The sequence below is a fragment of the Molossus molossus genome, unplaced genomic scaffold (genome assembly GCF_014108415.1).
Source record: "Molossus molossus isolate mMolMol1 unplaced genomic scaffold, mMolMol1.p scaffold_m16_p_19, whole genome shotgun sequence".
Taxonomy (NCBI): Eukaryota; Metazoa; Chordata; class Mammalia; order Chiroptera; family Molossidae; genus Molossus; species Molossus molossus.
Genome location: NW_023425354.1, coordinates 38955258 through 38983097, shown reverse-complemented (window position 1 = coordinate 38983097; position 27840 = coordinate 38955258). Strand labels below are relative to the sequence as shown.

The following is a 27840-nucleotide window of genomic DNA, read 5'->3' as shown; positions in this document are numbered from 1 at the left end:
AACCCTTACCATGCCAATGCCCAGCTTCCCTTCCCTTTGCGGGTGCTGAGGAAGCTGGGTTTGCGGTGGCCCATGAGGGTCTGGGAGAGGAAGAGCCATTTCCTGAGAAGGGCCCAGGCTATGTCAGCCCAGGAAGACTGGCGTGAGGAGCTGCTCCTTCCAGGGAGATGATGGAAATGGGGGTCACAGCAGGACGTGGGAACTAGGGACTGGTTAACTTGGGCCCATGGGAGCAGCACCCTCCAAACTGGTGTCGGAGCCCGCAGATGAGTCCCGGGAGGAGCGGCCCTGCAGGAAGCGGATGATCTTCTCAATGGTGGCCTCCTGATACTCGTGGGACCACCTGTGGGCACAGGGGTGGGTGGGTCAGAGGGCTAGGCAGAGGGAGTTGCTGGCTGGGGGCCTGTGGACCCACCCACCCCCTCCTCACTTGATGCCATTGAAGGTGAGCACGGCCTGCATGTCCTCGGGCAGAGCCTGGGGCTCTGGCCACTCGAAGCCATCAATGATGGGCACGATGTTCTTGCCGCAGCTCAAAGCAGTCACGATCTCCTGCAGAAAGAAGGGAGGAGGAAGAGACCAGGGCCCCCAACTAGGGACCCTGGGGCCAGGCAGACACTGGGAGAGCCAACAACATCCTGAGGGTGGAGCCAGGGTGGGATACTGGCCCTTAGGTCCACCTTGACTTCTCCCTCACCCTTTGTGGTGTAATAAAAAATAAATATTTGGTCTTTGTCCTAGGTTCTTGGTCCAGAGCTCTTAAAACCTTTCCAATCTCCAGGTGACCGGAGTTGGGGAGTGCCTGGGTAGCTTCAGGATGGGGACTGGTTGAGGGAAAGATCAAGTCCTGATTCAAGGGTTGGAACTTTTAATTCGCCCCACCCAGCCCCAAATACACCCACCCAGGGAAGAGAGAGGGGCTGGAGATTAAGTTCAAGCACCAAGGGCCAATGACTTAATCATGCCATGATAAAACCTCCATAAAGAACCCCTAAAAACGGCCCTGGCCGGTTTGGCTCAGTGGTTGGAGCAGAGAATCCCTGCTCCAACCAGAGAGTCCCGCGGACCAGAGAGTCCGGGGTTCAGTTCCTGCTAGGGGCACGTACCAAAAATAAACACAAAACCCTAAAAGTGGAGTGGGTTGGTGAACAAATCTGGTTGCTGGAAGAGTGGCCTGGGGAGGGCACCTCCCCTGCCTGCACCCGTCCCCCAGACCTTTATATTCTTTATAAAAGTAGCCCTGGTTTACCTCTGTGGTTGGAGCATCGGCCCTCGGACCAAAGAGTCTTGGATTCGACTCCAGTAAAGGGCATGTACCTTGGTTGCGGTTCAGTCCCCACCTCTGCTTGGAGTCGTGTGGGAGGCAACCAATCAATGTGTCCCTCACATCAGTGTTTCCCTCTCTCTCTTTCTCTCTCTGTCTCTCCTTCCCACTCTATCTGAACATAAATGGAAAAATACCCTCGGGTGAGGATTTAAAAAACAAACAAAAAAACAGCAAATAAAGTGCTTTCCTGAGTTCTGCACATCATTTTAGCAAATTATTGAACCTGGTTGGAGGAGTCATGGGAACCCCTGAATTTGTAGCCAAGTCAGAAAGGTGGGTAGCCTGGGAACCCAGAACTTTCGACTGGCATCTGAAGTGAGGGCAACCTTGTGGGACCGAGCCCTTCTACCTGTGGAGTCTGACATTCGCTCCGGGTGGTCAGTGCAGTTGTCCCTCGTTTATCGCGGTTAATCAGTTCCAGACTCTAGCAGTTGCATCTGGCGTTGAAGGATTCCTGGGGTGCTCGACTAGTCTATACGTACAGTCATTTTAATTGTAATTGTAATACAGAGGTGTGTAATTGACTCAGACAACTGAGCGTGCGCTGTATCATTTTCACTGTCTCAATCAACTTTTTAATGAATATATTAGAAAAAAAACGCAATGGAGTGAAGCCGCAAAAGTCAAAGCGCAAAGTGGTGAGGGACGACTATATCAGAAATAAATTGAATTGTGGCACACAATTAAGTATTTAGCAACAACAGGCTCTCATAGCCTCTGCAGCACGTTACAGTTGCAAATTTAAGTTAATTGATAAATAATTTACTTAATATCTGTCTTCCCCACCAGACGAAAGGGCAGGGATGATATCTGGTTTTTACTCACCTTATTTCTCAGTCTCTTTCACTAAGCCATGCTAAATACTTAATGGGCGCCTGGATGAATGAACGAATGAAAACAACATAGCATAACAGTTAGGGAATACACTGTGGAACCATCCGACCAGGGCTCACATTGAGTCTCTGGCACAGGCTTTGTGACCTGAGGCAAAAACAACTGGTTTCAAAGCCTCTGTTTTCTCATATATAAAATAGGGTTAATGCCCAGCCGGTGTGGCTCAGTGGTTGAGCATCGACCCATGCACCAAGAGGTCGCCGGTTTGATTCCCGGTCAGGACACATGCCCAGGTTGTGGGCCAGACCCTCGGTGAGGGGCAAGGAGGCGGCCAATCTATGTTCTCTCTCATGATGTTTCTGTCTCTCTTTCCCTCTCCCTTCCTCTCTGTCTAAAATTAATAAAGGGGAAATTTTTTTTTAAATACATAAAATGGACTCTGGCCGGTTTGGCTTAGCGGTTAGAGCGTTGGCCTGTGGTCCAGAGATACCCGGGTTCGGTTCCCACTAAGAGCATGTACCTCGGTTGCAGTTTGTCCCCGGCCCTGCTTGGGCCGTGCGCGTGGCAACCACTCGATGTGTCCCTTTCACGTCAATGTTTCTCTCTCTCTCCCTCCCACTCTATCTGAACAAAAAATGGAAAAATGGCCCTGGCCAGTTTGGCTCAGCGGTTAGAGCGTCGGCCTGCGGTCCGGAGAGACCCGGGTTCGGTTCCCGCTAAGGGCACGTACCTCGGTTGCAGTTTGTCCCCAGCCCTGGTTGGTCGTGCGGGTGGCAGCCACGCGATGTGTCCCTTCACGTCGATGTTTCTCTCTCTCTCCTTCCTTTCTCTCCCTCCCACTAAAAATATCCTTGGGTGAGGATAAAAAATAAATTTAAAAAAAAAAAAAAAAGGAAAAATGTCCTCGGGTGAGGATTTTAAATAAACAAACAAACAAACAAACAAACAAATAAATAAATAAATAAATAAAAGAGGGTTGATGACAGTCCCTATCTTGGATCATTGGAAGGAGTAGCTACGATATCACATCCCATGGAAAGTGGCTAGAACAGCGCCTAGCACGTAGTACATGCTTAATAAATAATAGGCGCTATTATTTCCTCCTCTGCAAAGTGGGGATAATAAACCTACCTCACAAGGGTGTTCTGAGGGTATTACTTACTATTAACGGGTGCTCTGGTAAGTGCTTATTGAACGTTCTTGGTTTCTTTTTCTTCCAAGGGGGGAACCACAGGGACTGGACTGCCCTGAGTGCAGTTCGCTTGTGGTTTTTCCATATTGATTACCCACTAAATGTGGCTTCAGGGAAAGGAGTTTTAAAACCAAAGGCAATTAAGCACTAAAAACAATCAAGGAGGGATGATGGAGCCATTGGGACTTTTCCAAGGCAAAGGCTCCCACCTCCCCGCCTGCCTCCTCCCTCCTTGCAGTCCGCTGGGACAGCACTGGGTGCCAAGACCCTTGAGCACAGCCTTCCTGGGGAAAGTACCTGCATAACTTCAACCCTGATTGACTCATGGGGAACCTCTCCATTTTACAAAAAAGAAGGAGGCCCAGAGAGGGGAAGGGACTTGCTAGTAAGTCACACACACACCCAGCCGAGGAGGCGCCATGCTTTGACTCATGCCTTCAGATCCCAAGTCCAGGGCTGTTTCAACCAAGCCCTCTGTGTCTCTGCTGAGAATCTGAATGAAGTCTGACCCTGCAGCTATTTGAAAACCTTGAGACATTTGCTTCACCCAGAATTACACAGAACCAAAAACAGTACACTGCTAATCGAATAGATTCGGAAGCTGGCCAAGAGAGGGAAAATGGATTCAAGATCACTCAGCTGGTGAAGAATAACTTGATTAGAGGTAAGTCTTCTGACCTAGTAGATAGCTATGGTTTCCCCAGTCATCTCAGTATCACCAGAATCACTCATCTGTTTTACCAATGATTCAGTTCTTCTATAAAATCTCCAAGAGCCTGCTTGGTACCATGCATGGTTCAGGCATGAGGGATACCGTGTGGGTAAGGCAAGGTCTGAGCTCTCATGGAGCTCACAGACACTTGTCTCTTTCTCTCAGAAGGCCACCTGCCACCTGCTCTAGGCCTTCAGCCATGACCCTCCCCAAACCAAGCCTGATAGTCAGCCCCTAAAACAGCCTCTGGGGCTTGACCCCCTTTCCCACTGTCAATCTGGTCTGCACTCCAGTGTCAGAGCCTTCTCCCTGGAACCCACTGGTGTGGCGTCAGTACACTCCTGGGACCCCTTTTCTCAGGGCCGTAAGCACAAGTCTCTCCCTCCCTGTCTTAGGTGCTCCACAGCCTTGTCCCATACTTCTTATCCAGCCAGTGGTCTGCTGATAAACGTTCAGCTAGCTATCCAGGGAGAAAACACAGCCCACCCACCAAGCACATAAAATCCCAATTTGTAGTCATTACTGATTTCCTTACTGTAAATACTCCCACCATGGCTGACTTTAAGCTGCCAATATGACATCACTGGACATGGAGTTGGAAAGAAAGGCAGACAATCATCTCTGGTGTCAGCTGAATCAGCCCTCTCCCACCACCTCCCACAAACAACCTCAGGCCTGTGCCATGGAACACAGGTCCTGGGAAAGGGCATGAGCTGTGCAGCCAGAGAGACGGGGCTCAAGGCCCAGCCTTTCTGATTTCTACCCCAGTGTGGCCATGGCAAAAATCTGCTTCTCTGAGCCTCAGTTTCTTCATCTGTGACATGGAGAAAGCAATCCCAGTGATGCATGGAGGTTCTTGTACCTTTCTCATCCCTAATTTTGATTTTGCTCATGCTGTTCCCCTGCCAGGGATGCTTTCTCTTTCACCTACCTAAATTCCTGAGACTCTTCTCAAGTCCTGTCTCCTCCACGAAGCTTTCCCTGATTATTCCTGCCCTTAATGTTTTCTCCCTTCTCCATGCTCCTATGGCAAGAAAGATGTTCACCTACCTGGATTCATCCTGGACATATTCTTGTCTCCTTAGCTGCTTTAGGACAAGGGCCCCATCTCAGATTACTTCTGCACCCCTCAGCCCTGGCCCCAATTCCTATTTATTGGTTAATGATTAATAACCTGCAGACATGATATGGCTCCATCCATCCACCTGCTCTACAAGTATTCAATAAGTGTCTACTATGTGTCAGGCACTGAAGATACAATGGTGAGTTAAACAGTACTCATAATAATTATATTAATAATAGTAATCGCTACCATTATAGAACAATTACTATACCGCCAGGCATTCTGCTAAGCCCTTAACAGATTTTAGCTCTTTTAATCCTTATAACAATATCCTAGGGAGTTAGGTACTATAATTACCCACTTTACAGTAATAAACATGAAGCTCATTGGGATGAAGTAACGTGCTCAAGGCCAGAGCCAGGACTCAAACCCATAGCTTTGCGTTCTTTTTTTTTTTAATCCTCACCAATGATTTGTTTTTATTGATTTTAGAGGGAGAGGAAGGGAGAGAGAGAGAAACATCAGTGTGAGAAACATCAATCAGTTGCCTCCCATATGCGCCCAACGGGGGATTGAACCCGCAACCTAGGTATGTGCCCTGTCTGGGAACCAAACCTGCAACCGTTTAGTGCATAGGACAGCGCTCTGACAAACTGAGCCTCACTGGCCAGGGCAAGCTTTGTGTTCTTAATGATTCCATTGTGCCTAACAATGTGCTCCCCTGCCTTCCTCCATGAGGTTATTTTTCAAAGTATTTTCATTCCTTTCTGACCCTCACGACAATCCTCTAAGATGAATAGGACAGGTAAGTTATGTCCATTTTGTAGATGAGAGAAATGGGCTCAGTGAGCCTAAGTGACTTGGTCGAGTCCTATTACAGTAGGAGCTGTGACTGCTGACTGCCAGCTGGGCTATGGAGGTTGCTGGAGTGTACAGATGAGAAAGAATAGGAGGAGAACCTTGTCCCCTGAGCCACAGGCCAATGCTGGGACCACAGACGCCAGCACCTACCTTGTGCACCCAGTCCTTGCAGTCATGGTCCTGCATGCACTTGTCCAGTGCCCCGGCCGACAGCACCAGCACAAAGTTGCGGGCACCCATGACACTCTGGATGAGCTTGTCCTCAAACTTGCCCGCTTCCAGTTTCTCCACATCAATGAAGACACTGAAGCCATGAAGCTGCAGGTGCACCTTCAGGAGGCTGTGAAGAGGTCCTATGTCACTGCCCTGGCCTTGCACCAAGGCCGGAGGCTGCCTGCCTGCCCGCTCTTCCTCACCTGGCCAGCTGGGAGCCTGAGCTCCGGCGGTAGCTGATGAACACATCCGGAATGTCCCCGCTCGGCTTGCAGCCAGTGCAGGGCAGCGGGGAGTGTAGCATTTCTGAGGGGGTCAAGAGACAGCGTGGTGAGGGTGGCCCCTCCCCATCACTCACAATGAGGTACATTATCCTTTGCCCATCCAGCCTTCTCAGCCCAGCCCAGCCCAACCCAGCCCAGGCAGGGTGCCTTGCTCCAAAAAGGGTCACTGAGGTAGAGAGGTGGGGTCTACAGGAAGTAAGGCTTATAACGCTTGGTGAGTCCCTCTCAGGAGGCAGGCATTGTGTTTTAGGGACATTGACATGCACCTTCAGTCTTGCCCTCTCTCTGAAGCTCCAGACCTGCACAGCCCGCTGCCCACAGGCGCTCCAAACCCAACGCATCTTAAATCTTCCTATAGTCTCTTTCCTCCTAGTTTCCCACCAAAGTCAGAAACCTGGGTGTCAGCCTCACCTCCTGCCTCATTCATTCATTCCTTCAACAGTGTTTACGAAGTGCTTACTGTGTGCCAGGCACTATACTTAGTGCTTGGGATACAGCCATGAACAGAACAAACAAACCCTGCCCTTGTGGAACTCATGTTCAGTGCTCAGCATCAGGCACCGTGTTTTGTGGATTCTTCCTACTAAATAATTAGACTCCAGCCTCAGGGCCCTCCCTGTGTTCAGGCCCCAGCTCTAGCCTTTTCAGTGGTCTCCCAAATCCACACTTGCCCTGTCTAATCTGTTTGCACAGCCACCAGAGAGATCTTTCTAAAATCCAAGTCTGAACATATCATTGCCTCCACTTAAAAAACATTAATTGCGCCTTGGCCGGTTTGGCTCAGCAGTTAGAGCATCGGCCCGCAGACCAGAGAGTCCCGAGTTCGGTTCCCGCTATGGGCATGTACCTTGGTTGCAGTTTGTCCCTGGCCCCTGTTGTGGTCATGTGGGTGGCAACCACTCAATGTGTCTCAAATTGATGTTTCTCTCTCTCTTTTCCTTTCTCCCTCCCACTCTATCTGAAGATAAATGTAAAAATGTCCTCAGGTGAGGATAAAAACCAACCAAACAAACAAACAAACAAACAAAAAAACATTAATTGCTCCTTACTCCCTGTAGAAAAGAGATTTTTAAGTTATTTTTTCCACAGTAGCCTTAAAAAAAAAAGAAACCTAAGGTTTTCTTAGGAAATGATAAAAATTGACCAGCTTTGAGATGAAGTTTAGTAAGTACTTGCTGAATGAATATGTGAATGAAAAGAATCCATCTTCTCATAATATCAGACTTAACATTCACAGACAACATCTGTGGTTTATGAAGCAGGAAGGGAGGGTTTCAAATCCTAATTCTATTATTTAATGGCTTTTAGACAATGGAAAATGTATTTAAATTCTTTCATCTTAGTTTCATCATCTTTAAAATGAACACCCTTGATGCAAATATTATTTATCTTTGATTATGATGGTAGTTACACTGGAATAGGCATTTTCAAAACTCTTCAAACTGGACACTTTTAAGTTAAATTCTATCTCTTTCATTCTTTAAAAAGTTGATTTAAAAAATTAACACCCACTGCATCAAATGGATGTAGAGATTAATGAAATAATACCTGTTCAGAACTTAATACAGGACCTGGCATATAGTAATTGACAATAAATATTAGCTGAATAGTAAGCAAAGAGGGTTGCGAGAGCCCTCATAACCTCCCTAAAGTACCTCCAGAAACCATACTGTGTAAGCTGTTGTCTAATAGAATAAACCACCTGTCTTCCCACCCATAACTCTTGTATGGACTCTCCATCCTCTGTCTCACCTCCATACTCGCATATGCTGATCCTTTTACCTGTCTGCTCTTCCTGCTGCTGCTACCCCCCACCCCCCACCCCTGCAGTATATCCTTCAAGACATGGTGGTCCGGGTAGGCAGGACTTCCTAGATGCCTAGACCTGGGTGGACAGGGTAGGCAGTACTTCCTCTAGGCTCCCACTGAAGTCCTAGGCATGCCTCCTATTGTGATCACCCCCAGTTTATATGCCTACCTTACTCCCACCCTCCTACCTATACACATCAGACTGGGAACTTCTTGAGAGCAAGTGCAACACATTCATCTTTGCACCCTCAGAATCCAGTCTGGCACAGCATCTGGCTCTGAGGCCCCACTATGTGTGTCCCCTTGACCCCCCAGGGATGGAGATGGGACAGGGGTAGGGTCCCACATGGGCAGGCTGACCTCTGGCGGCAGTGACGATGCGCATGCGGTGTACGCCCAGGCAGATGCCACAGTCCTCCAGGAGCTGCTGCTCTGACACCCGGTGCAGCAGGGAGCGGTCCAGGCCGCAGCTGACCAAGCCATACGTGTACTGGCGGAAGCGCGGGTCCAGGCTGCCCAACCAGTCAGCCAAGTTGCTGCGGTCACACGTAGCGTAGTTGGCGAAGGTCTTGAGCTCTGTGAGCTCCCTAAAGAATCTGAGCCCCAGGGAGGAGAGGACACTGAAGTTCTGACTCAAATTGGCTAGTGGCCAAGGGGGTGTTTCGGCTGGGGGGGGGGCGTGGCAGGCAGGCAGGAGGCTCCGTACCTCTTTCGGGTGATGCCAGATCTCATGCCCAGGTCGGACTGGAGTTCCTCTTCTGTGAGCCGAAGAAGCAAGTCGCCATCTACTTGCAGCTCCTAGGGATGGGGTCAGAGATAAGAAAGGAGGAAGGAAGGGCTGGCTCCCTTTCTCAGACCTGGACCCCAAGCACAAGATGCAAGGGGAGAGAACTGGAGAAGGGAGAAGGGGAAGTGGATGAGACCCAGATTAGAGCCGAGGAACCCTGAAAAGTGCTGATCACAGGCTCCCCACCCCCAAAAGGCCACCCTGGTGCCAAGGGCCTGCAGGACCAGACAGGCAAGGTCGCCTGCGTGCATGGCGCCCTCCGCCCTCCGGGATGCCCCAGCTCTGGCGTAGGCTCTGACTCGGGAGGCAGCCCTGCGCGACTATACCCGGAAACGTTCGCAGTACTGGGAGAAGCCGATCTGCTGCAGCCACATCTGGACCTCGGCCTCCTTCCAACTGGGCACGCAGGGCAGGATGGGCCTCGGCACCTCCTCATCCAGCAGGCGCAGCGCGCGCTTGGCCAGTGCCGACGTGGTACCATTTGTGGAGTAGGAAACAAGGCGTTTCAGGCTTTGGATGGCACCGATGTCACTGAATACCTAGGGAGGGTGGAGAGAGGGTGTCTTGTACGCACCAGCTTTCCAGCAAGCTGTGCCCAGTCCCTCCCTTGTGCTTAACTTCTTCTCACTGCTGAAAGTTCCACCATCGGCCCTAGCCCTGCCTTCATCCAATAAATCATCAGGTCCTCTGGATTCCCCTTTCTGAAGCTCTCTCAAAGCTCTTGACCAGGCAGGTCCTCTTCATGTCTCCCCTCTACATCTTCCATTTGTCCTGGGGATAGTCTGAGCTCTCAGTATGGCCACCGGGCCTGGCACAGTGCAGCCTCTGTCCACCACTCCCAGCTCACCTCACCTTTCACCAACCAACACTTGTCTGACATCCACCCACGAAGGTTCTCCCATCTCTGGGTCTTGGGCCATGGTGTTCCCAGACCTTTAGCTCCTCCAGGCTATTTTGGGGAATCCTGTTCATCCATTGGAATCCAAATTGATTAGCACCTCCACCTTGCAGCCTGCTTTGATTCCCGCCCAGTTTGGTCCACACCTCCAATTAGACCTTGTACCACACTCTGAATGCCACTGGCATTAGTTGATAATGCAACTTCTACTGAATGATAAGCTGAGGTCATGTCTTAGTCACCCCTGGAGTCCTGTACCTGGCACAATGCAGGCAACAGAGTGAGGGCTTACTATGTCTTTACTGAACTGCACTCACTAGCCTTGCTGGGGTCATGGCTGCTGCCCAGACCCAATACTTCCCTACTCCCAACTCCCCTTTAAGGCTTGTCCTAAAGCAAATGACCTGCTTTGAAAAGCCAGTCCTCCCATGGTCCAACTCTGGGGTACAAAGAGGAGAATCAGAATCTCCTAGAACGGTGGACCTTGGAAGAGGTCTCAGAGACCCCTTAACACCAAGTGTCTCCTTGATCTGTGGGGACACACACAATGCGTGACAATCATCTGCGAGACACACTCCTCTGAGCAGCCCCAGATAACAGTTGTGATAAAGGCAGGGTGGTTCATGCTGTGTGCACCACTCCCTGTGCACCAGCTGTCACCAATCCCCCAAATTCCCAGAGAAATGGAAAGTATGGAGGATGACATTATAGGGATAATCTCCATTCTGTAATGTTTTAAGATATAAAAATGCAAACTTTTGATAATTTAATTGTTATTAGTCCCACATTCAGGGTAAGAACTACTGCTGTGGTCCACTCCTTCAATTTTCAAGGATAAAATGAGACATACAGAGGTCCAGAGAGGGGAATCCAGATACCCAAGGTCACACTGCAAGTTAAAGCAGAGGGTAAAGGTTTCAGATAAGGGCTTCAGCAGGGGGACCTCTGGAGACTCGGGTGGGAGCTGTCTGGCTGACACACTGGCACCTGCTCCAAGCCTCTATCTTTACTCTTCATCTTCTTCCTGGACTCCAGACCCAAATGACAAAATGGCCCACTGGAGCTCCCTAACTGGTCATCTTTCACACACCTCAAATTCAATCTGTCCCAGTGAACTCACTCTCTTCCCCTCCCCCACTCCAACCTGTCTCTCACAAAGTTCACCTTATTTCAATACCTGGTGCCACGATCCACTGGGTTGTGCCCATGTCCAAAATCAGGAGTCATCCTCAGCTCCTTTCTCTCCTTCACCCAGTCACCTGCCAAGTCCTAATTCTAGCTCTCCAGCACCTCTGGAATCTTCTCTCTGCTTCTCTATGCCCTAGTCCTGACCTCCGCCATCCCAACTGCGCCCCTATCATGGCCTCCTTCCTATCTGGTCCCCTTACTTCCAATTTCACCCTTGCCAATCCCATCTCCACACAGTACCGGGGTGATCTTTATAAAACATGTGTCCCTTGCCCTGGCTGGTGTGGCTCAGTGGTTGGTGTGTTGCCCGAGTACAGAAGGGTCTGAGGTTCTGTTCCCGGTAAAGGGAATGTACCTGGGTTGCAAGTACCATCCTGGGCCCCAGTTGGGGCATATAAAGGAGGCAACCCATTGATGTGTCTCTCTCACATAGATATTTCTCTCTCCTCCCTGCCCCCCCCCCCCTTTCTAAACACGGGTTGAGGATTAACAACAACAACAACAACAACAACAACAACAAAAAACCCCACCTGTCCCCTGCTTTAAAATCTTGGTCTTGCCTTCCAGACCAGAATGACTGGTTCTTCATCCTTCTTGCTTTGGGTCACCTTCTCAGTCTAACACCCCCGCCCCTGCCCCAACTCCACACCCGCACCCACCTTGGTCTTGCCCTGCAGACTCTTGATGGCGGCCTCAGCACACAGATAGAAAGCCCCGATGCACTGTGCCTCCAAGCGCGAGGAGTCAAGCAGCGGCACTAGGCGCTGCAGGTCGTCGGGCCCGCGACCCTGGCTTGTGTCGCTGGCGTCCACCAGGCAGCGGGCGAAGCGGCCGGGGTCCAGGGAGGCCACGAGCGGCTCCACGAGCGCCAGCGTGCCGGAGCGCTCTACCTCGCGCTCTACCTCCTTGTTGGTGGCCAGCACCGCCACGGCGAGGCAGGCGTGCAGCCGCAGCAGCTCGTCTTCTTTGGAGAAGGCGAGAGGGAAGAGCCACTCGGCGGTGCGCTTCTCCACCATGCGGCGCTGCGCCGCCTGGCCGCCGTGCAGGGCGCAGTTGGCCAGCGCCAGCGCACAGTGGCGCAGCAGCGCCGAGTCGGTGCGGCGGCACCAGTACAGCACCGCATCCAAGCCGCCGGCCGCCACCAGCCGCTCGCACGTCTCTTCCGAGTGCTTGAACATGTGCTCCAAGATGCCTGCCACGCTCCGAGCCAGCTCTACCGGCTCGCGTTCCTTTGCCAGGTTCAGAATGACGCCCAGCCCGATGCGCGCCACCCGGTCCCTGCCGAAAGAAAGTGGAGGGGGACGGTGGAGTTGCCGGGCCCGCGGTGTTGGCTTGCCCCTTGGTCACTTATACTCTGTGGGCCTCACTAATGTCATATAGGACATGAAGGACAGCATTATTCTTCCGGCCTCCCCCCTCACCTCTTGCCTGGGAAGACCGGACTTCTCTGATTATAAGGGTGCTTCCTCCTGGCCACACCCATTCCTTTCCTATACCCTCCCATGGACACGCAGTATGTGTCCTGGTTAAGAAACCCAGCTCTGGGCAGGTTTTGCTCAGCGGTTAGAGCGGCGGCTTGCGGCGGCCTGCGGTCCAAAGAGACCCGGTTTAGGTTCGCGCTAAGGGCACGTACCTCTGTTGCAGTTTGTCCCCAGCCCTGGTTGGGCCGTGTGGGTGGCAACCACTCTATGTGTCCTTTTCACGTCGATGTTTCTCTCTCTCTCTCTCTCTCTCTCTCTCTCTCTCTCTCTCTCTCTCTCTCTCTCTCCCCCCCTCCCACTCTATCTTAACAAAAAATGGAAAAATGTCCTCGGGTAAGGATAGGAAAACAAACAAACAAAAAAGAAACCCAGCTCGGGTGCTGGCTTCGCAGGGGATATGGTAAAATTGGAACGATACAGAGAAGATTAGTGTGTCCCCTGCGCAAGGATGACACGCAAATTCGTGAAGCGTTCCATATTTTTCAAAGACATTGGAACACATGGAGGCTAAATAGCATGTTATTAAACAATGAATGGGTTACTGAGGAGATCAAGGAAGGAATTAAAAATTTTCTGGAAACCAATGAAAATGAACACACAACAACACAAAATCTATGGGTTGCAGCGAAAGCACTTCTGAGAGGAAAGTTCATAGCACTACAGGCCTTCCTCAAGAAACAAGAAAAATTTCTAATAGACTATCTAACCTCACACCTTAAAGAGCTAGAAAGCAAACAAAAAGAAAACTCCAGAGCAAGTAGAAGGAAGGAAACAGTAAAGATCAGAGCAGAAATAAATGACATAGAGACAAAAAAAAAACCACAAAAAACAATTCAAAAGATCAATGAAAAAAAGAGCTAGTTTTTCGAAAAGATAAACAAGACCGATAGACCCTTAGCTAGCCTCATCAAGAAACAAAGACAGAGAACCCAAATACACAAAATCAGAAATGAAAGAAGAGAAGTAAAAAGTGACACCACAGAAATACAAAGGATAGTTAACAAATTACATGAACAATTATATGGCAACAAATTCGACAATCTAAGCGAAATGAACAAATTTCTAGAAACACATAGTCTCCCAAAAATGGACCGGGAAGAGATAGAAAATTTGAACAGACCAATAACAACTAAGGAAATTGAAGAGGTAATCAAGACTCTCCCAGCAAACAAAAGCCCAGGCCCAGATGGCTTCACGGGGGACTTTTACCGAACATTCAAAGAAGAACTAACACCCATTCTCCTCAAACTATTTCAAAAAATTTGAGAAGAAGGAAGACTTCCAAACTCGTTTTATGAGGCCAGCATAATTCTAATTCCAAAACGAGAAAAAGACACTACAAAGAAAGAAAACTACAGGTCAATATCCCTGATGAACATAGACGCCAAAATCCTGAACAAAATACTAGCAAATTGGATCCAGCAATACATCAAAAAAATTATTCACCATGACCAAGTGGGATTCATCCCAGGGATGCAAAGCTGATACAATATTTACAAATCAATAAATGTGATACACCACATAAACAAAATGAAGAATAAAAAACACATGATCATATCAATAGATGCTGAAAAAGCATTCGACAAAATCCAGCACCCATTTCTGATAAAAACACTCAGCAATGTGGGAATAGAGGAATCATATCTCGACATAATAAAGGCCATATATGAAAGACCTATAGCCAATATCATACTCAATGGGCAAAAACTAAAAGCATTTCCCTTAAGAACAGGAACAAGACAGGGATGCCCACTTTTGCCGCTCTTATTTAACATAGTACTGGAAGTCTTAGCCACAGCAGCCAGACATGAAAAAAAAAATAAAAGGGATCCAAACTGGAAAGGAGGAAGTGAAACTGTCATTATTTGCAGATGACATGATATTATACATAAAAAACCCTAAAGACTCCATCAAAAATCTACTAGACTTAATAAATGAATTTGGCAAAGTAGCAGGATACAAAATTAATGTCAAGAAATCAACGGCATTCTTATACACCAATGATGAACTCACAGAAAGAGAAATTAAAAAAAAAAACAATCCCATTTACCATTGTGGCAAAAAAACAAACAAACAAACAAAAAAAAAACCTAGGAATAAACTTAACCAAAGAAGTAAAGGACCTATTTGCAGAAAACTACAGAACATTGAAAAAGGAAATAGAGGAAGATATAAAAAAGTGGAAGTATATACCTTGTTCATGGATTGGAAGAATTAACATCATTAAAATGTCCATATTACCCAAAGCAATCTATAGATTCAGTGCAATCCCCATCAAAATACCAACAACATATTTGACAGAACTAGAAAAAATACTTCAAAAGTTCATATGGAACCAAAAAAAGACCCTGGATAGCCACAGCAATCTTGAAAAGAAGGACAAAGTAGGTGGAATCACAATACTGGATATCAGGTTATACTACAAAGCTACTGTAATCAAAACAACCAGGTACTGGCACAAGAACAGGCATATAGATCAGTGGAACAGAATAGAGGACCCAGAAATGGACCCAAGACATTATGCTCAATTAATATTTGACAAAGGAGCCCTGGCCGGTTTGGCTCAACAGTTAGAGCGTCCGCCTGCGGTCCGGAGAGACCCGGGTTCGGTTCCCGCTAAGGGCATGTGCCTCGGTTGCAGTTTGTCCCCGGCCCTGGTTGGTCGTGCGGGTAGCAGCCACTCGATATGTCCCTTTCACATCGATGTTTCCCTCTCTCTCTCTTCCTCTCTCTCCCTCCCACTCTGTCTGTACAAAAAATGGAAAAATGTCCTCGAATGAGGATAAAAAAATATATATATATATTTGACAAAGGAGGCAAGAGCATACAATCGAGTAAAGACAGCCTCTTTAATAAATGGTGTTGGGAAAATTGGACAGCTCCATGCAAAAAAAGAAAAAAGAAAAAAAGAAACTAGACCATCAACTTACACCATACACAAAAATACACTCAAAATGGATAAAAGACTTAAATGTGACCTGTGAATCCATAAAAATCCTAGAAGAAAATTAGGCAACAAAACTTCGGACATCATACACAGCAGAATTTTCACTGACACATCACCCAAACAAAGGAAAAAATGAACACATGGGACTACATCAAACTAAAAAGCTTCTGCACAGCAAAAGATACAATCATCAAAATGGAAAGGCAACCCACTGTATGGGAGAGCATTATTGCCAATGATATATCAGCTAAGGGGTTAATTTCCAAAATATATAAAGTGCTCATACAACTCAACAAAAGGAAGACAAAGAGTCCAATAAAAAAAACTGAACAGTGGAGTTAAATAGACACCTCTTCAAACAGGACATACAAATGGCTTAAAGACATATGAAAAAATGCTCAACATTACTAATCATCAGAGAGATGCAAATTAAAACAACAATGAGGTATCACCTCACACCTGTCAGAATGGCCGCCATTAACAAATCATCAAACAAGTGTTGGTGAGGGTGTGGAGAAAAGGGGACTCTAGTACACTGTTGGTGGGAATGCAAACTGGTGCAGCCATTATGGAAAACACTATGGTGTTACTTCAAAAAATTAAAAATTAAATTGCCTTTTGATCCAGTGATTCCACTTCTATGAATATACCCTAAGAAGCCTGAAATACCAATCAGAAAGAATATACGTATCCCCATGTTCATAGCAGCACTATTTACAATAGCTAAGATCTGGAAACAGCCCAAGTGTCCATCAGTAGACGAATGGATAAAAAAGCAGTGGTACATATACACAATGGAGTACTATGCAGCTGTAAGAAAGAAAGATCTCTTATCCTTTGAGATGACATGAAGGGACCTGGAAAGTATTATCCTAAGTGAAACAAGCCAAACAAAGAAAGACAAATATCACATGATCTCACTTATTTGTGGAATATAATGAACATAACAGTCTGAGGAATTGCGTAGACCCAGAGATGTGGATGTAGGGTACAGACTGACAACCCTCAGAAGAGGGGGTGGTGAGGGGAGGGAAGAGATAAACCACAGAACTTACATGCATGTACACATAACCGATGGACATGGACAACAAAGCCGGGTATGGGGTGGAGGGATGGGGAGGAGGGTGTTAATGGGGAAAAAAAGGAGAAACATCTGTAACAAAAATAAATTAATAAAAAATTTTTAAAAAGAAAAGAAAGAAAGAAATCCAGCTCTGGAGCGGATCCCCGGGATCCTGGTTTCAAATTCTTTGCTATTTTCGCCCTGGTGTGATTCCGTGCGCGCGTCTGTGCTGCGGAACACAAGTCGTTTATCTCCGTCCGCCTTCTCTCACCTAAGTGCGTGCTACCACCCCATGGAAGATTCAATGGACATGGACATGAGCCCTCTGAGGCCCCAGAACTATCTTTTCGGTTGTGAACTAAAGGCCGACAAAGATTATCACTTTAAGGTGGATAATGATGAAAATGAGCACCAATTATCTTTATGAACAGTCAGTTTAGGGGCTGGTGCAAAGGATGAACTGCACATTGTTGAAGCAGAGGCAATGAATTATGAAGGCAGTCCAATTAAAGTAACACTGGCAACTCTGAAAATGTCTGTACAGCCCACGGTTTCCCTCGGTGGCTTCAAATTCTTTGCCATTTTCTAGCTGCAGGACTTTGGGTGCCTTCCTTCATCTTTCTACCTTAGTTTCCTCATCTCATAAGTAGGATTAAAAAAACAAACAACACACCACCTACTCTATAGGTTTATTATGAGAATGAAATGTGATAATCCATTTTAATGTGGTAAAGTGCTTGCCACGGTGCCTGGCACAAACGAATTAATAACTGTTAACTTCTTATCATCATTTGAATTGTTGTTGTAGCTCACTGTCCTTAGAATCCAACTTGTCTTTAAGCTGCCCTAATTAACAACCTCAGAGACAGCAAGATGAACAATGGGGAATGTTATAGAGGGCTTTAGCTCCATAAAAATTAACTAGAGTTTGACCTTCACTGGGAATTTGAAAAGCAACATCCTTCAAGAAAAGGGAGGACAGAAACGGCCCCAAGGCCAGAGTGTCCTGCATGCTCTGTAAAGAAACTGATAGGGAGAAACTGAAGCTCCCTTTACCCCATAAAACTGTAACTGTTCAACATGTGTGTATTGCACCTGACTGACCGCTGATATGTCTCGAATTTGTTAGTTTTTAAAACTTGGATAATGGAATGAATAGCAGGACAGATGTATGCTGACCCAGTTCACCCAGTTCCCTTTCGCCTCAGCTCCCTCCTCCCTCCGTTCCCTCCTGCTTATCGCTAACTGCCTCCGCTTCTGTACATGCAGCTTGCTTGCTCTGCTAAACTCTTGAATGACCCCTGCCCTATATAAGCAACCCTCCCCCTGAGCTCGGGGCTGCAGTTCTCCTCTGTGTAGGTTGGCTGCAGTCCCTGCGCAGGTAATAAAACATCCCCAAAAACTGAAAAATGGAGTCTGAGTGTGGTCGATCTCCTGGGTTACAACAGTGTCACTTGATACTCTTAGCCTTACCTTCAAACTTCTCTTTACACCATGCTATGTGACTGGGGTGTATTAATTCATTCATTCATTCATTCAACACATATATATTGAGAACCTGTGTGCCAGAGACTGAAGTGAAACAGTGACTGAGTGACTCAGATAATATGGAGACAAACACTGAACAATGTTTTAACATGAAAAATGAATTGACATGATAGTAGTGACATGGCCATAATGATAGCAAAACCAGATGATGTAATGAAGAATGCTTGGGTGCAGGGAAATGTCTGAAGAGGTGCCATTGGGTTAAATATCCCGAGAGCCCTGCCTCTACATATCTGGGAGAACATAACAATCAGAGAGAACAGCCAAGACAAAAGCCCTGAGTGAGGGCTGATGAAGTTGGCATGTTTGAAGAATACAAAGAAGGCCAGAGATATTTGCAGTAACTAAAACCAACAAGAAAACATTTAAAACCAACAAGGAATTCATATATCGCATATATAAATAAATATTCAAACCCACAGAAAAAGGCAGTAAAGTCAATCGAAAATGGGCAAAAGACAAAAAAGAGCAAGTTACAAAAGAGAAAATCCAAAATGTTAACAAAGAGATACTCTAATTCATTAGCAATCAGATAAGTGACAATTAAAATAGCAATGACTTGACACCTATTAGACAGGTAAAAAGCAGAAGCTTGGTAACACAGACGCTGGTGTGGGGCCATGCACACCCTGAAGCTCTGTGGGTAGAAGTATAAGCTGGGACAGTCCATTTGGAGAGTAGGCTAGGGTGAGTGGATGAAATTAAGGTGACACACACCCTATGAGCCAGAAATTGGGACTCTTGGGTTATATTCCAAAGAGATTGTAACAGATCCATCAAAGGATATAGTCAAGGTCATTCTCTGCAGTGTTATCTGTGGTGGGGAAAACTGGGGACAGTTCAGTGTCAAGCCTCGGAGGCTGGAGAGGTAACATGGGCAGGTACCCAGTCTGGACGACTATGGAACAGTTACAAGTAACTGAGCAGATGATAACATAGTAACATAAAGGATCTTAACATAACACTGAGAGGGGGAAAGTTAGAAATAGAATGTGCTATATAACAGCACAATTTGTGTAAATTAAAAATATATGCACGCCCGGCCGGTTTGGCTCAGTGGACTGAGCATCGTCCCATGGACTGAAAGGTCCCAGTTCGATTCCTGGTCAGGGCACATGCCTGGGTTGCGGGCTTTGTCCCCAGTGGGGGGCATGCAGGAGGCAGCCGATTGGTGTTTCTATTCCACATCGATGTTTCTATGTCTTTCCTCCTTCCTCTCTCTGAAAAATCAATAAAAACATATTTAAAAATATAGATATATATATGTAAAACAAGAACAAAGATTTCACCAGAACACAGATAGAAAGATATGCATTATATATTGAATGGTTGTCTATGAGATTAAGTCAGAAAGATGGTGGGAACATTAGTCAAGGGGCACTTCCGGTCAAGATGGTGGTGAGGAAAATACGCCTCCTCCCACAACCACATCAAAATTACAACTAAACTACAGAACAACCATCATTCAGAACCACCTAAAATTGAGCTGAATGGAAGTCCTACAGCTAGGGAACTAAAGAAGAAGCCTCATCAAGACTGGTAGGAGAAGCAGAGACAGGAACAAACTGGTCCCATACTATGTGTAGTGGATAAAAAGTGGGAGGAATGCCCTGGCCGGTTTGGCTCAGCAGTTAGAGCGTCGGCCTGCGGTCCAGAGAGACCCGGGTTCGGTTCCTGCTAAGGGCACGTACCTCTGTTGCAGTTTGTCTCCTGCCCTGGTTAGGTCATGTGGGTGGCGACCACTCGATGTGTCCCTTTCACGTTGATGTTTCTCTCTCTCTCCCCCTCCCACTCTATCTGAACAAAATATCAAAGAATGTCCTTGGGTGAGGATTAAAAAAAATGGGAGGAATATCTCAGCTGTGGAGGTACCCCGTGAGAAGTGAGGGGTCCCAGCCACACACCAGGCCCCCCTGCCCAGGGTTCCAGTGCCAAGAAGTGAAGTCTCCTTGACTTCTGGCTGTCAAAACCAGCAGGGATTGAGGCTGAGGGAGACAGAGGCTTCTAGAGTCCCAAGTAGTTCCTCTTAAAGGGTCTGCAATGGACTAACTTAGACTCACTCCCTCTAAGCTCCAGCATGGGGACAGCAGCTTGAAACGCACCAGAGATACACTGAGAGGAACTGAATTGTCCAACATCAGGGCAAGAGCTGGGTGGAGGTGGGCAGCTTTCTCCCAGACAGAAGTGCTGGCAGAAGCCATTGTTCCTTTAATGAGGCACCCCACCCACCCACCCACCCACAGAGCCAGCAGGCAGGCTTCATTTCTGACACTCCATCAACCTGGCTATCACTGTTCACTTACCTGCTGATTCCCCGAGGCTCTGCCCCACTCAACTTTCAGGCCCACCCAAGCTGCTTCCAGTGGCTTTTCCATAGGAATGGCCTGTCTTGGCTCATATGCCATACTTTCCTAAAATTCTCAAACAAGCAGCATCTGACCTCAGCAAGCTCTCATTAAGTGACCCCAGGCCCAGCACTAGCAGCAGCCAGCCTTGGTTCAGAGCTTGGCCTCACTGGGGCCCCTCCAAGCCCAGCACAAGTAGCAGTCTTCTGCAGATTGCTTTGTAGTTCATGCCAGGTGGCCCTGGGCAGAACACAGGTGGTGGCTGACCTTGGCCTACATGTCCCAGGAAGCCCCAGAGCCAATGTATCCAGTAAACAGCTTCAGATTACACTGAAGCACCACCACCTAAACACCTCCACAAGCAACAAACTCAAGGGTTGGACTGTGTGGGCACCAGAGCCTTGTTGAAGTCCTGCTCTGTGGGGTGGGCTCTGCAGAGCTGATCTTCCATGGTGGTTGGAGATCAGTGGTCAGTGGTCGCAGCCAGTCCTTGCAGCTGGGGGTAAACCACTTCCACTGATATGCAAACAGCAATCAAGTCTCAACTACAATAGGAGGTTGTACACAGCCCAACCAGGGGGCACACCTTGAGTGCCCAGGTTGGGTGGCTGGGGAGGCTGTGCCACTGGACCCTACAGGACACCTACTACATTAGGCTACTCTACCAAGCCTGGGAAACATAGCAGCTCTACCTAATGCATAGAAACAAACACAGGGAGGCTGCTGAAATGAGGAGACAAAAAAAAAAAAAAAAAAAAAAAAAAAAACATTTTCCAAATGAAAGAACAGAACAAAATTAGAAAAAGAACTACTGTTAACAAAATAGAGACAAGCAATCTACCAGATGCAGAGTTCAAAGCACTGGTTATAAGGATGCTCAATACACTTAGTGAGAACCTCAACAGCATAAAAAAGAATCAATCGGAAATGAAGAATACATGAACTGAAACAAATAATTTACAAGGAATCAACAGTAGAGTAGATGAGGCAGAGAATCAAACCATCAATTTGGAATATAAGGAAGAAAAAAATACCCAAATCAGAACAGCAAAAAGATAAAAGAATCCAGAAACTTGAGGATAGTGTAAGAAGCCTCTGGGACAACTTCAAGTGTACCAACATTCACATCATGGGGGTGCTAGAAGGAGAAGAGAGAGAGCAAGAAATTGAAACTATTTGAAAACATAATGACAGAAAACTTCCCTAATTTGGTGAAGGAAATGGACATTACAAGTCCAGGAAATGTAGAGTGCCAAACAAGATGAACCCAAAGCAGCCCACATCAAGATACATCAAAACTAAACGGCAAAAGGTTAAAGACAAAGAGAGAATCTTAAAGAAGATTCTGGTCAGCTAGCCTAGTTAGTTAGAGTGTCATCCCAGCACACCAAGGTTGCGGTTCTATCCATGGGTCAGAGCACATGATAGACCATAAATAAGTAGAACAACAAATCAATGTTTCTCTCTCCCTTTCTTTTTCTCTCTTAAAAAAAAAAAAAAAAAAAAAAAAAAAAAAAGACAGCAAGAGAAAGCAGTTAGTTATCTACAAGGGAGCTCCCATAAGACTGTCAGTTGATGTCTCAACAGAAACTTTGCAGGCCAGAAGGAATTGGCAAGAAATATTCAAAGTAATGAAAAGCAAGGACATATGACCAAGATTACTCTACCCAGCAAAGCTATCATTTAGACTAGAAGGACAGATAAAGAGCTTCCCAGACAAGAAAAAGCCAAAGGAGTTCATCACCACTAAACTGGTATTATAGGGGAAGAAGAAGAAGAAGAAGAAGAAGAAGAAGAAGAAGAAGAAGAAGAAGAAGAAGAAGAAGAAGAAGAGGAGGAGGAGGAGGAGGAGGAGGAGGAGGAGGAGTAGTAGTAGTAGTAGTAGTAGTAGTAGTAGGAGTGAGGAGGGAGGAGTGAGGAGGAGGAGAGAGGAGGAGGAGGAGGAGGAGGAGGAGAAGGAGAAGGAGAAGAAGAAGAAGAAGAAGAAGAAGAAGAAGAAGAAGAAGAAGAAGAAGAAGAATTATAAACAATAAAATGGCAATAAATACATATCTATCAGCAATTTAATCTAAAAAACAAAACAAATGAACAAGCAGAACAGAAACAGACTCATAGATAAAGAGAACATTTTAATGGTTGCCAGATGAGAGAAGGGTTGGGAGGATAGGTGAAAAAGGTGAAGGGATTAAGAAGTACATATTGGTTGTTGCAGAATAGCCATGGGATGTAAAATACAGCATAGGGAATGTAGTCAATAATATTCTAATATCTATGCATGGTGTCAGATGGGTGCAATAATTATTGGGATGATCACTTAGTAAGTTATATAATGTCTAATCACTGGAGTGTACACCTGACACTAATATAATAATGTATGTCAACTGTCATTGAAAGTAAAAAATGATAAAATTAAAAAAGAGCCCTGGCTGGTTTGGCTCAGCGGTTAGAGCGTCGGCCTGCGGTCCGGAGAGACCCGGGTTCGGTTCCCGCTAAGGGCACGTACTTCGGTTGCAGTTTGTCCCCGGCCCTGGTTGGTCGTGCGGTGGCAGCCACTCGATGTGTCCCTTTCACATCGATGTTTCTCTCTCTCTCTCCCTCCCGCTCTATCTGTACAAAAAATGGAAAAATGTCCTCGGGTGAGGATAAAAAAAAAAAGAGAGAGAGAAAGAAGGAGAGCTTGCATTCTAGGCATAAATGTATGAAAAGGCTTGAAGGTGTCTGAGAGCTGATGTAGTTGGGCACCTGTCCCTGCCTCAGTCATGCTGAAGTAAAGCCACTTCAAGTGGCTGAGGTGGAGGGTTCAAGGTAAAAGTGAGAAGCGTCCTGGAGGCTTTTTGAGCACACTAAGGCATTTATCTTGATGGTAATAAAGAGTCATTGAAAGGCTTCAGGAAGGGGAGTGACCTGGTCACACATGGGTTTTAGAAAACTCATTCTGGCTGCTGCGGGGAGGACAGGTCCAAGAGAGAAAACCAGGAGGCCAAAGAGCAGCCAGGAGAGATGCCACATACCAGGCAGAAGTGAGTTCCCTGTCTTCCTGATCGCCACAAATGATGTCCTCCACAGGTGATATTAGCCCCAGAGGCTTAGAGACCCAACCAGCCATGGAGTCTTTGCCTAGTGAGTGCCACAATGACCACAGTTCTTGTGTCCACTGCAGAGCCCGGCTGAGCTCAGAACATGGCATAAGGCCAGCAGTGCTTTCCTGAGCTGATCACTGAGTTTCACTGCAGTCCAAAGGAACAGAGGGTCCTGATCATCCACTTGGGCAGCCAGCACTGCAGTTGTTCCTTTTCTCAGTGAGAAAGTCAAAGTTCAGAGAGGTTCTAAGACAAGCCCAGGGTTACACAGCTGGTAAGAGGCATAGATGTCTGTCCTCAGAGCTCAAGACCCTTTTTTTTTAATCTGTATTTTGTGCTTCCAGAATAATCTGACTACATAAATTCTAATAATATAAGAACCAGAATGTGCTTAAACAATCATCTAATCCAACACCCCCACTTCCTCGGGACCAGTGAAGGGAAGGGCTTGCTCAGGAACATCAGTTCAGAAAGAGGACTTTATTCTGAGTCTCTTGACCCCCAGCCCTCACCTGTCCCTATGCATTTGGCACCTTTACAGAACTTGAACTGTGTGCTTGTTGTGAGAACTATTCCCTCAGCTCCCAGTTCTTCTGCAGCCTGAGAGTTTGTGGGTCTGGGTTCAAATTCCAGCTCTAAAGGAAGAGGAAATTATACATATACAAGCATGTGTATATACATATATAGGCATCAGTTCTCTCTGGAAGGATGTATAAGAAACTTGTTTCACCCTGGCCAGTTTGGCTCAGCGGTTAGAGTGTCAGCTTGCAGACCAAAGAGTCATGGGTTCAATTCTGGCCAAGGGCACATACCTCAGTTGCAATTCAGTCCCCAGCCCCGGTCGGGGTCCTTTGGAGGCAACTGGTTGATATGTCCCTCTCATATCAATGTTTCTCTCTCTCTCCCTCCCACCATCCCTCCCACTCCATCTGAAGATAAATGGAAAAATATCCTCAGGTGAAAATTAAACAAAAAAAATAATAATAAAAAGAAACTGGTTTCACTTGTCTTCAGAAAGGGGTTCTGGGTGGAAAGAAGTTCTTGTGAATCTTTTTTTCAGACTTTTGCACTTTTTAAATGTATGAACAATAGTTTTCTGAGTTTTAAAAAATCCTGTCTCTTCCACTTATTCACTATGCATTCTTGGGAAAGCCATTTAACCTCTCTGAGTTAAATAATCTAACCTCATTCTGGTCCCCTGATGGGCTGGGCTGTGAATTAAGAGGGCTAGCAGTCAGATGGGGCCCTCACCGGGTGCTGTGGGACCAAGCTCAGAGGGCCCTATCCTGTTGGACTTATCTGGTATTTGGGGGTGAGGGAAGCTGTCAACTGGGCTCCTGGAAAGTGGGTGGGGCAGCAACTTGGGAAGAAGAGAGCTGCAGAGCAGGAAATGGCAAAACGAGTGGATACATCAATGGAAAAACACTCTTTAAGAGGAGGTTGGTTGGTAGAGGAAGAAAAAGATTTTATAAACACAAATTATCTGTGGTCACCCCTCTTCTTTCCCTTCCAACCTCCTCCAGGCACAGTCTAGAGGGGTGAGGAGACTTGCCTTTCAGAGAGCGCCGATCCTAGATCCTAACCACTAGACCGCCGGGGAGCTCCACTACAGACTGCCTTTCTTTGTGAGGATTTTGATCCCGACCAGACGCCCTGGGCTCTGTCCTTGGTCCTGAAGTGGTGCCTGAACCTAAGGTACAACTTCGTATGTGGTTACTTGGGGCCAGGGACACTGGTTATTGTGAAGTCTCTCTCAGTAATTATGAATCGTGTAAGAATTGTTATTTTCAGCCTTGAGAATATCAGTGTCATTTTCATCTTGTACACCTCTTCTTCCTAGGGTGCTGCACCCATCCCCAGGAGTTCTAGCCATAGCTGCCCCATCCCACATACCAGGCCTACAGGGCACCGACATGGGCCCACACATCCAGTGAGCACCCACTCCATTTGCTAGCCCTCCAAATTTACGGTCTATTCCCATCAGGGCACCTGATGTTAGCTGAGAGATTAATGACTTGCTGAACAAGCAGAATCCTAACTTGGTTTTTCCAATTTAAATTTCTTCATTCATGCATTTTGAGAGTTGTATCATTCCTACCACTGACATTTTTACTTTTTTAAAAAATGGCAAGGAAAGCACCCCTAACATAAGACCATCATTCTTGTGAGCTCTGCATGAGCTAAAAGTGACCCTTCTAAACCCGAGGGGCCTGAGAATTCAGCATGACACTGAGGTGTGACAATCTGATCCGCTCTGGCATCAAAGGAGAGGGAACGTGAGAGCTCAGGGGTCTTCATATTCTAGGGGAGATCCCAAGAGGCAGGCAAGAGAGTGGCAGTCAGGCCTCAGTTGGACCCCACCTACTGTATCTTTTTTTTAAAATTAATTTTTGTTACATATGTTTCTCCTTTTTGCTGTATCTTGACACAATGTGGAAAAGGGGTGAAGAACACATACTCTGTCTGGCCCCTGCCTAGCCCCACACCTCACTTTCCTCTCCCCCATCTATGCACCCCAGCAGATAACCTGATCCCTATCAGCAGCTGCAGAGTGAGATCATGTCTGGCCTGTTACATGGACCAAAATGAGGAAGCAAGAAACAGGAGGTGGATTTGGGATGGCATGGAGGGGGCAAGTAACCCTAGATTGGCACTCATTTCAGCCTGGGGAGAGAGAAAAGGGGGTTCCCCCAATTTTCTGAGCATTGTGTTTTCTCTCTCTCAGTGGGAGGGAGATGGGATAGGAGAGCGAAGGTAGCATAGAAAGGCATCCAGGCCTGTGGGGAGGAGGGCTGTGAGTTTAGGGGGTCATTGTCAAAAGGATCCTATCTCCATCCTCAGAATCAGGGACAAATTCCTGTCCTACTACATCATACCTCCTCTCTCTGTCTCTTTCCTCACTGGCCCTGGGAATGAATCCTGGCTGCACCCCACTGTGTTATTTCACTGTGTGACGCTGGGCAAGTCACTAAACTTCGCCAGGCATCAGTTTTCTCATTTGTAAAATGGACACATTGATCCCTACCAGGGATGTAGTGCAGGTAAGGTGAGGCAGGGAAGACACAGTGCGAGGCACACGGGAGACCCAGGCGCCCCACCGCCCTTGCTGCCCAACACATGCGGCGCCCTCCCCCCAGCCCGGCACCCTCACCGATTCTCAGCCACCAGGATCTGCTCCAGCAGGCGAGCGGCCTGTACTCTCGTCTCCAGCTCCGTCGCCTGCAGCAGCCGCAGCAGCAGGTCGAGGCCGCCGTCTAGGCGGATGGCGTCGCACAGACCCTGGGCTACCTCGCGGCCCACGGCCGGCAGCAGCCAGGCCTCCTCTACCAGCTGGAAAACCTCGGCCAGGCCGGCGCCCACAGCCCGCGCGCCACTCGCCTGCTTCAGCACCGACAGCGCCTGCTGCAGCTCGGGCAGCGCACGTTCCAGGGCGCCCTGCACCTCGGTGCCCAGCCCAGGCGACACCTCGCGGGGCCCGCGGCCGCCTGCGGCCCACCATGGGCCCGCGCCGCCGCCCCCGTCCGGCCCCGGCACCACTAGTCTGTCGGCGCCCGGCCGTGGGCCTGACATGGCGAAGAAGCGGCACAGCTTGTAGGCAGAGAGGAGCAGCGTCAGGACCATCGGCGCGGGGCTGCAGGGGACATCCTTGACCTGGAGGGGCAGGGCTGGGCGGAGCGACCCGGACCTTGGGAAAAGGGGGACCTGAGAGGAGGTCAGGGGGAAGAAGATGCAGGAGGGAGGGATGGAGAGGAAGGTACCAGGCAAGTGGCTCGGGGAGGGGTGAGGACAGGATCCGGGACGAAGCGGTGGGGAAAGAGGATGCAGGTCCAGACACAGGGGATGGACAGGAGGAGGGAGCTGGGAGGCGAGGGATAGACCCAGACGCCGGAGGGTGTAGGAAGCAGCCACCAGAACAAAGAAAGGCTCCAGCTCGTGTTCCGCTGGCAGAGATGCTCCGCAGCAGCCCCGACCCTGAGAAGCCGAGGACCCAGAGCCTACGCCCTGCCTCTGGGTCTCGCGGGGCTCCGCCCCTGCCTCCTGCGTAGCCCCACCCTCTCTCCTCTAGCCCCGCCCACAGCCTGGCCAGGCCTCGCCCCCTAGTCGCATTCCCCGCCCCCTCCGCTGGGTGCAGGGGCAGCGGGTGGAGAACCAGGGGACTGCTTCGGTTTTAACCATGACACCAGTGTGTGAGGACAAGCAGCACCGTT

The 27840-nt window shown here is 47.8% G+C and overlaps 1 protein-coding gene and 1 non-coding gene across 2 annotated transcripts; one reads left to right on the top strand and one right to left on the bottom strand.

The window, feature by feature from the left end:
• Positions 1-197: 197 nt before the first annotated feature.
• On the bottom strand, positions 198-27607 carry SARM1 (sterile alpha and TIR motif containing 1). Its single transcript, XM_036268911.1, has 9 exons — positions 26784-27607; positions 11828-12446; positions 9409-9621; positions 9002-9093; positions 8656-8891; positions 6406-6508; positions 6140-6329; positions 431-552; positions 198-343 (listed from the first exon to the last, which is right to left on the bottom strand). Exons 1-9 carry the CDS (start codon positions 27251-27253, stop codon positions 214-216), a joined length of 2175 nt encoding a protein of 724 aa, XP_036124804.1. The 5' UTR covers positions 27254-27607; the 3' UTR covers positions 198-213.
• LOC118635211 lies at positions 13029-13132 on the top strand. Its single transcript, XR_004960534.1, has one exon. It is a non-coding gene; the product is annotated as a U6 spliceosomal RNA (small nuclear RNA).
• Positions 27608-27840: the final 233 nt, after the last annotated feature.

What these genes read in the sequence shown, in the direction of transcription:
- SARM1 (XM_036268911.1), bottom strand. Translation starts at nt 27,253, where the DNA reads ATGGTCCTGACGCTGCTCCTCTCTGCCTACAAGCTGTGCCGCTTCTTC. An exon ending in TCTGGCATCACCCGAAAGAG is followed by an intron (nt 8,892 to 9,001) that starts GTACGGAGCCTC and finishes CCTGGGGCTCAG; the next exon opens with ATTCTTTAGGGAGCTCACAG. An exon ending in TCAGGCTCCCAGCTGGCCAG is followed by an intron (nt 6,330 to 6,405) that starts GTGAGGAAGAGC and finishes ACCTCTTCACAG; the next exon opens with CCTCCTGAAGGTGCACCTGC.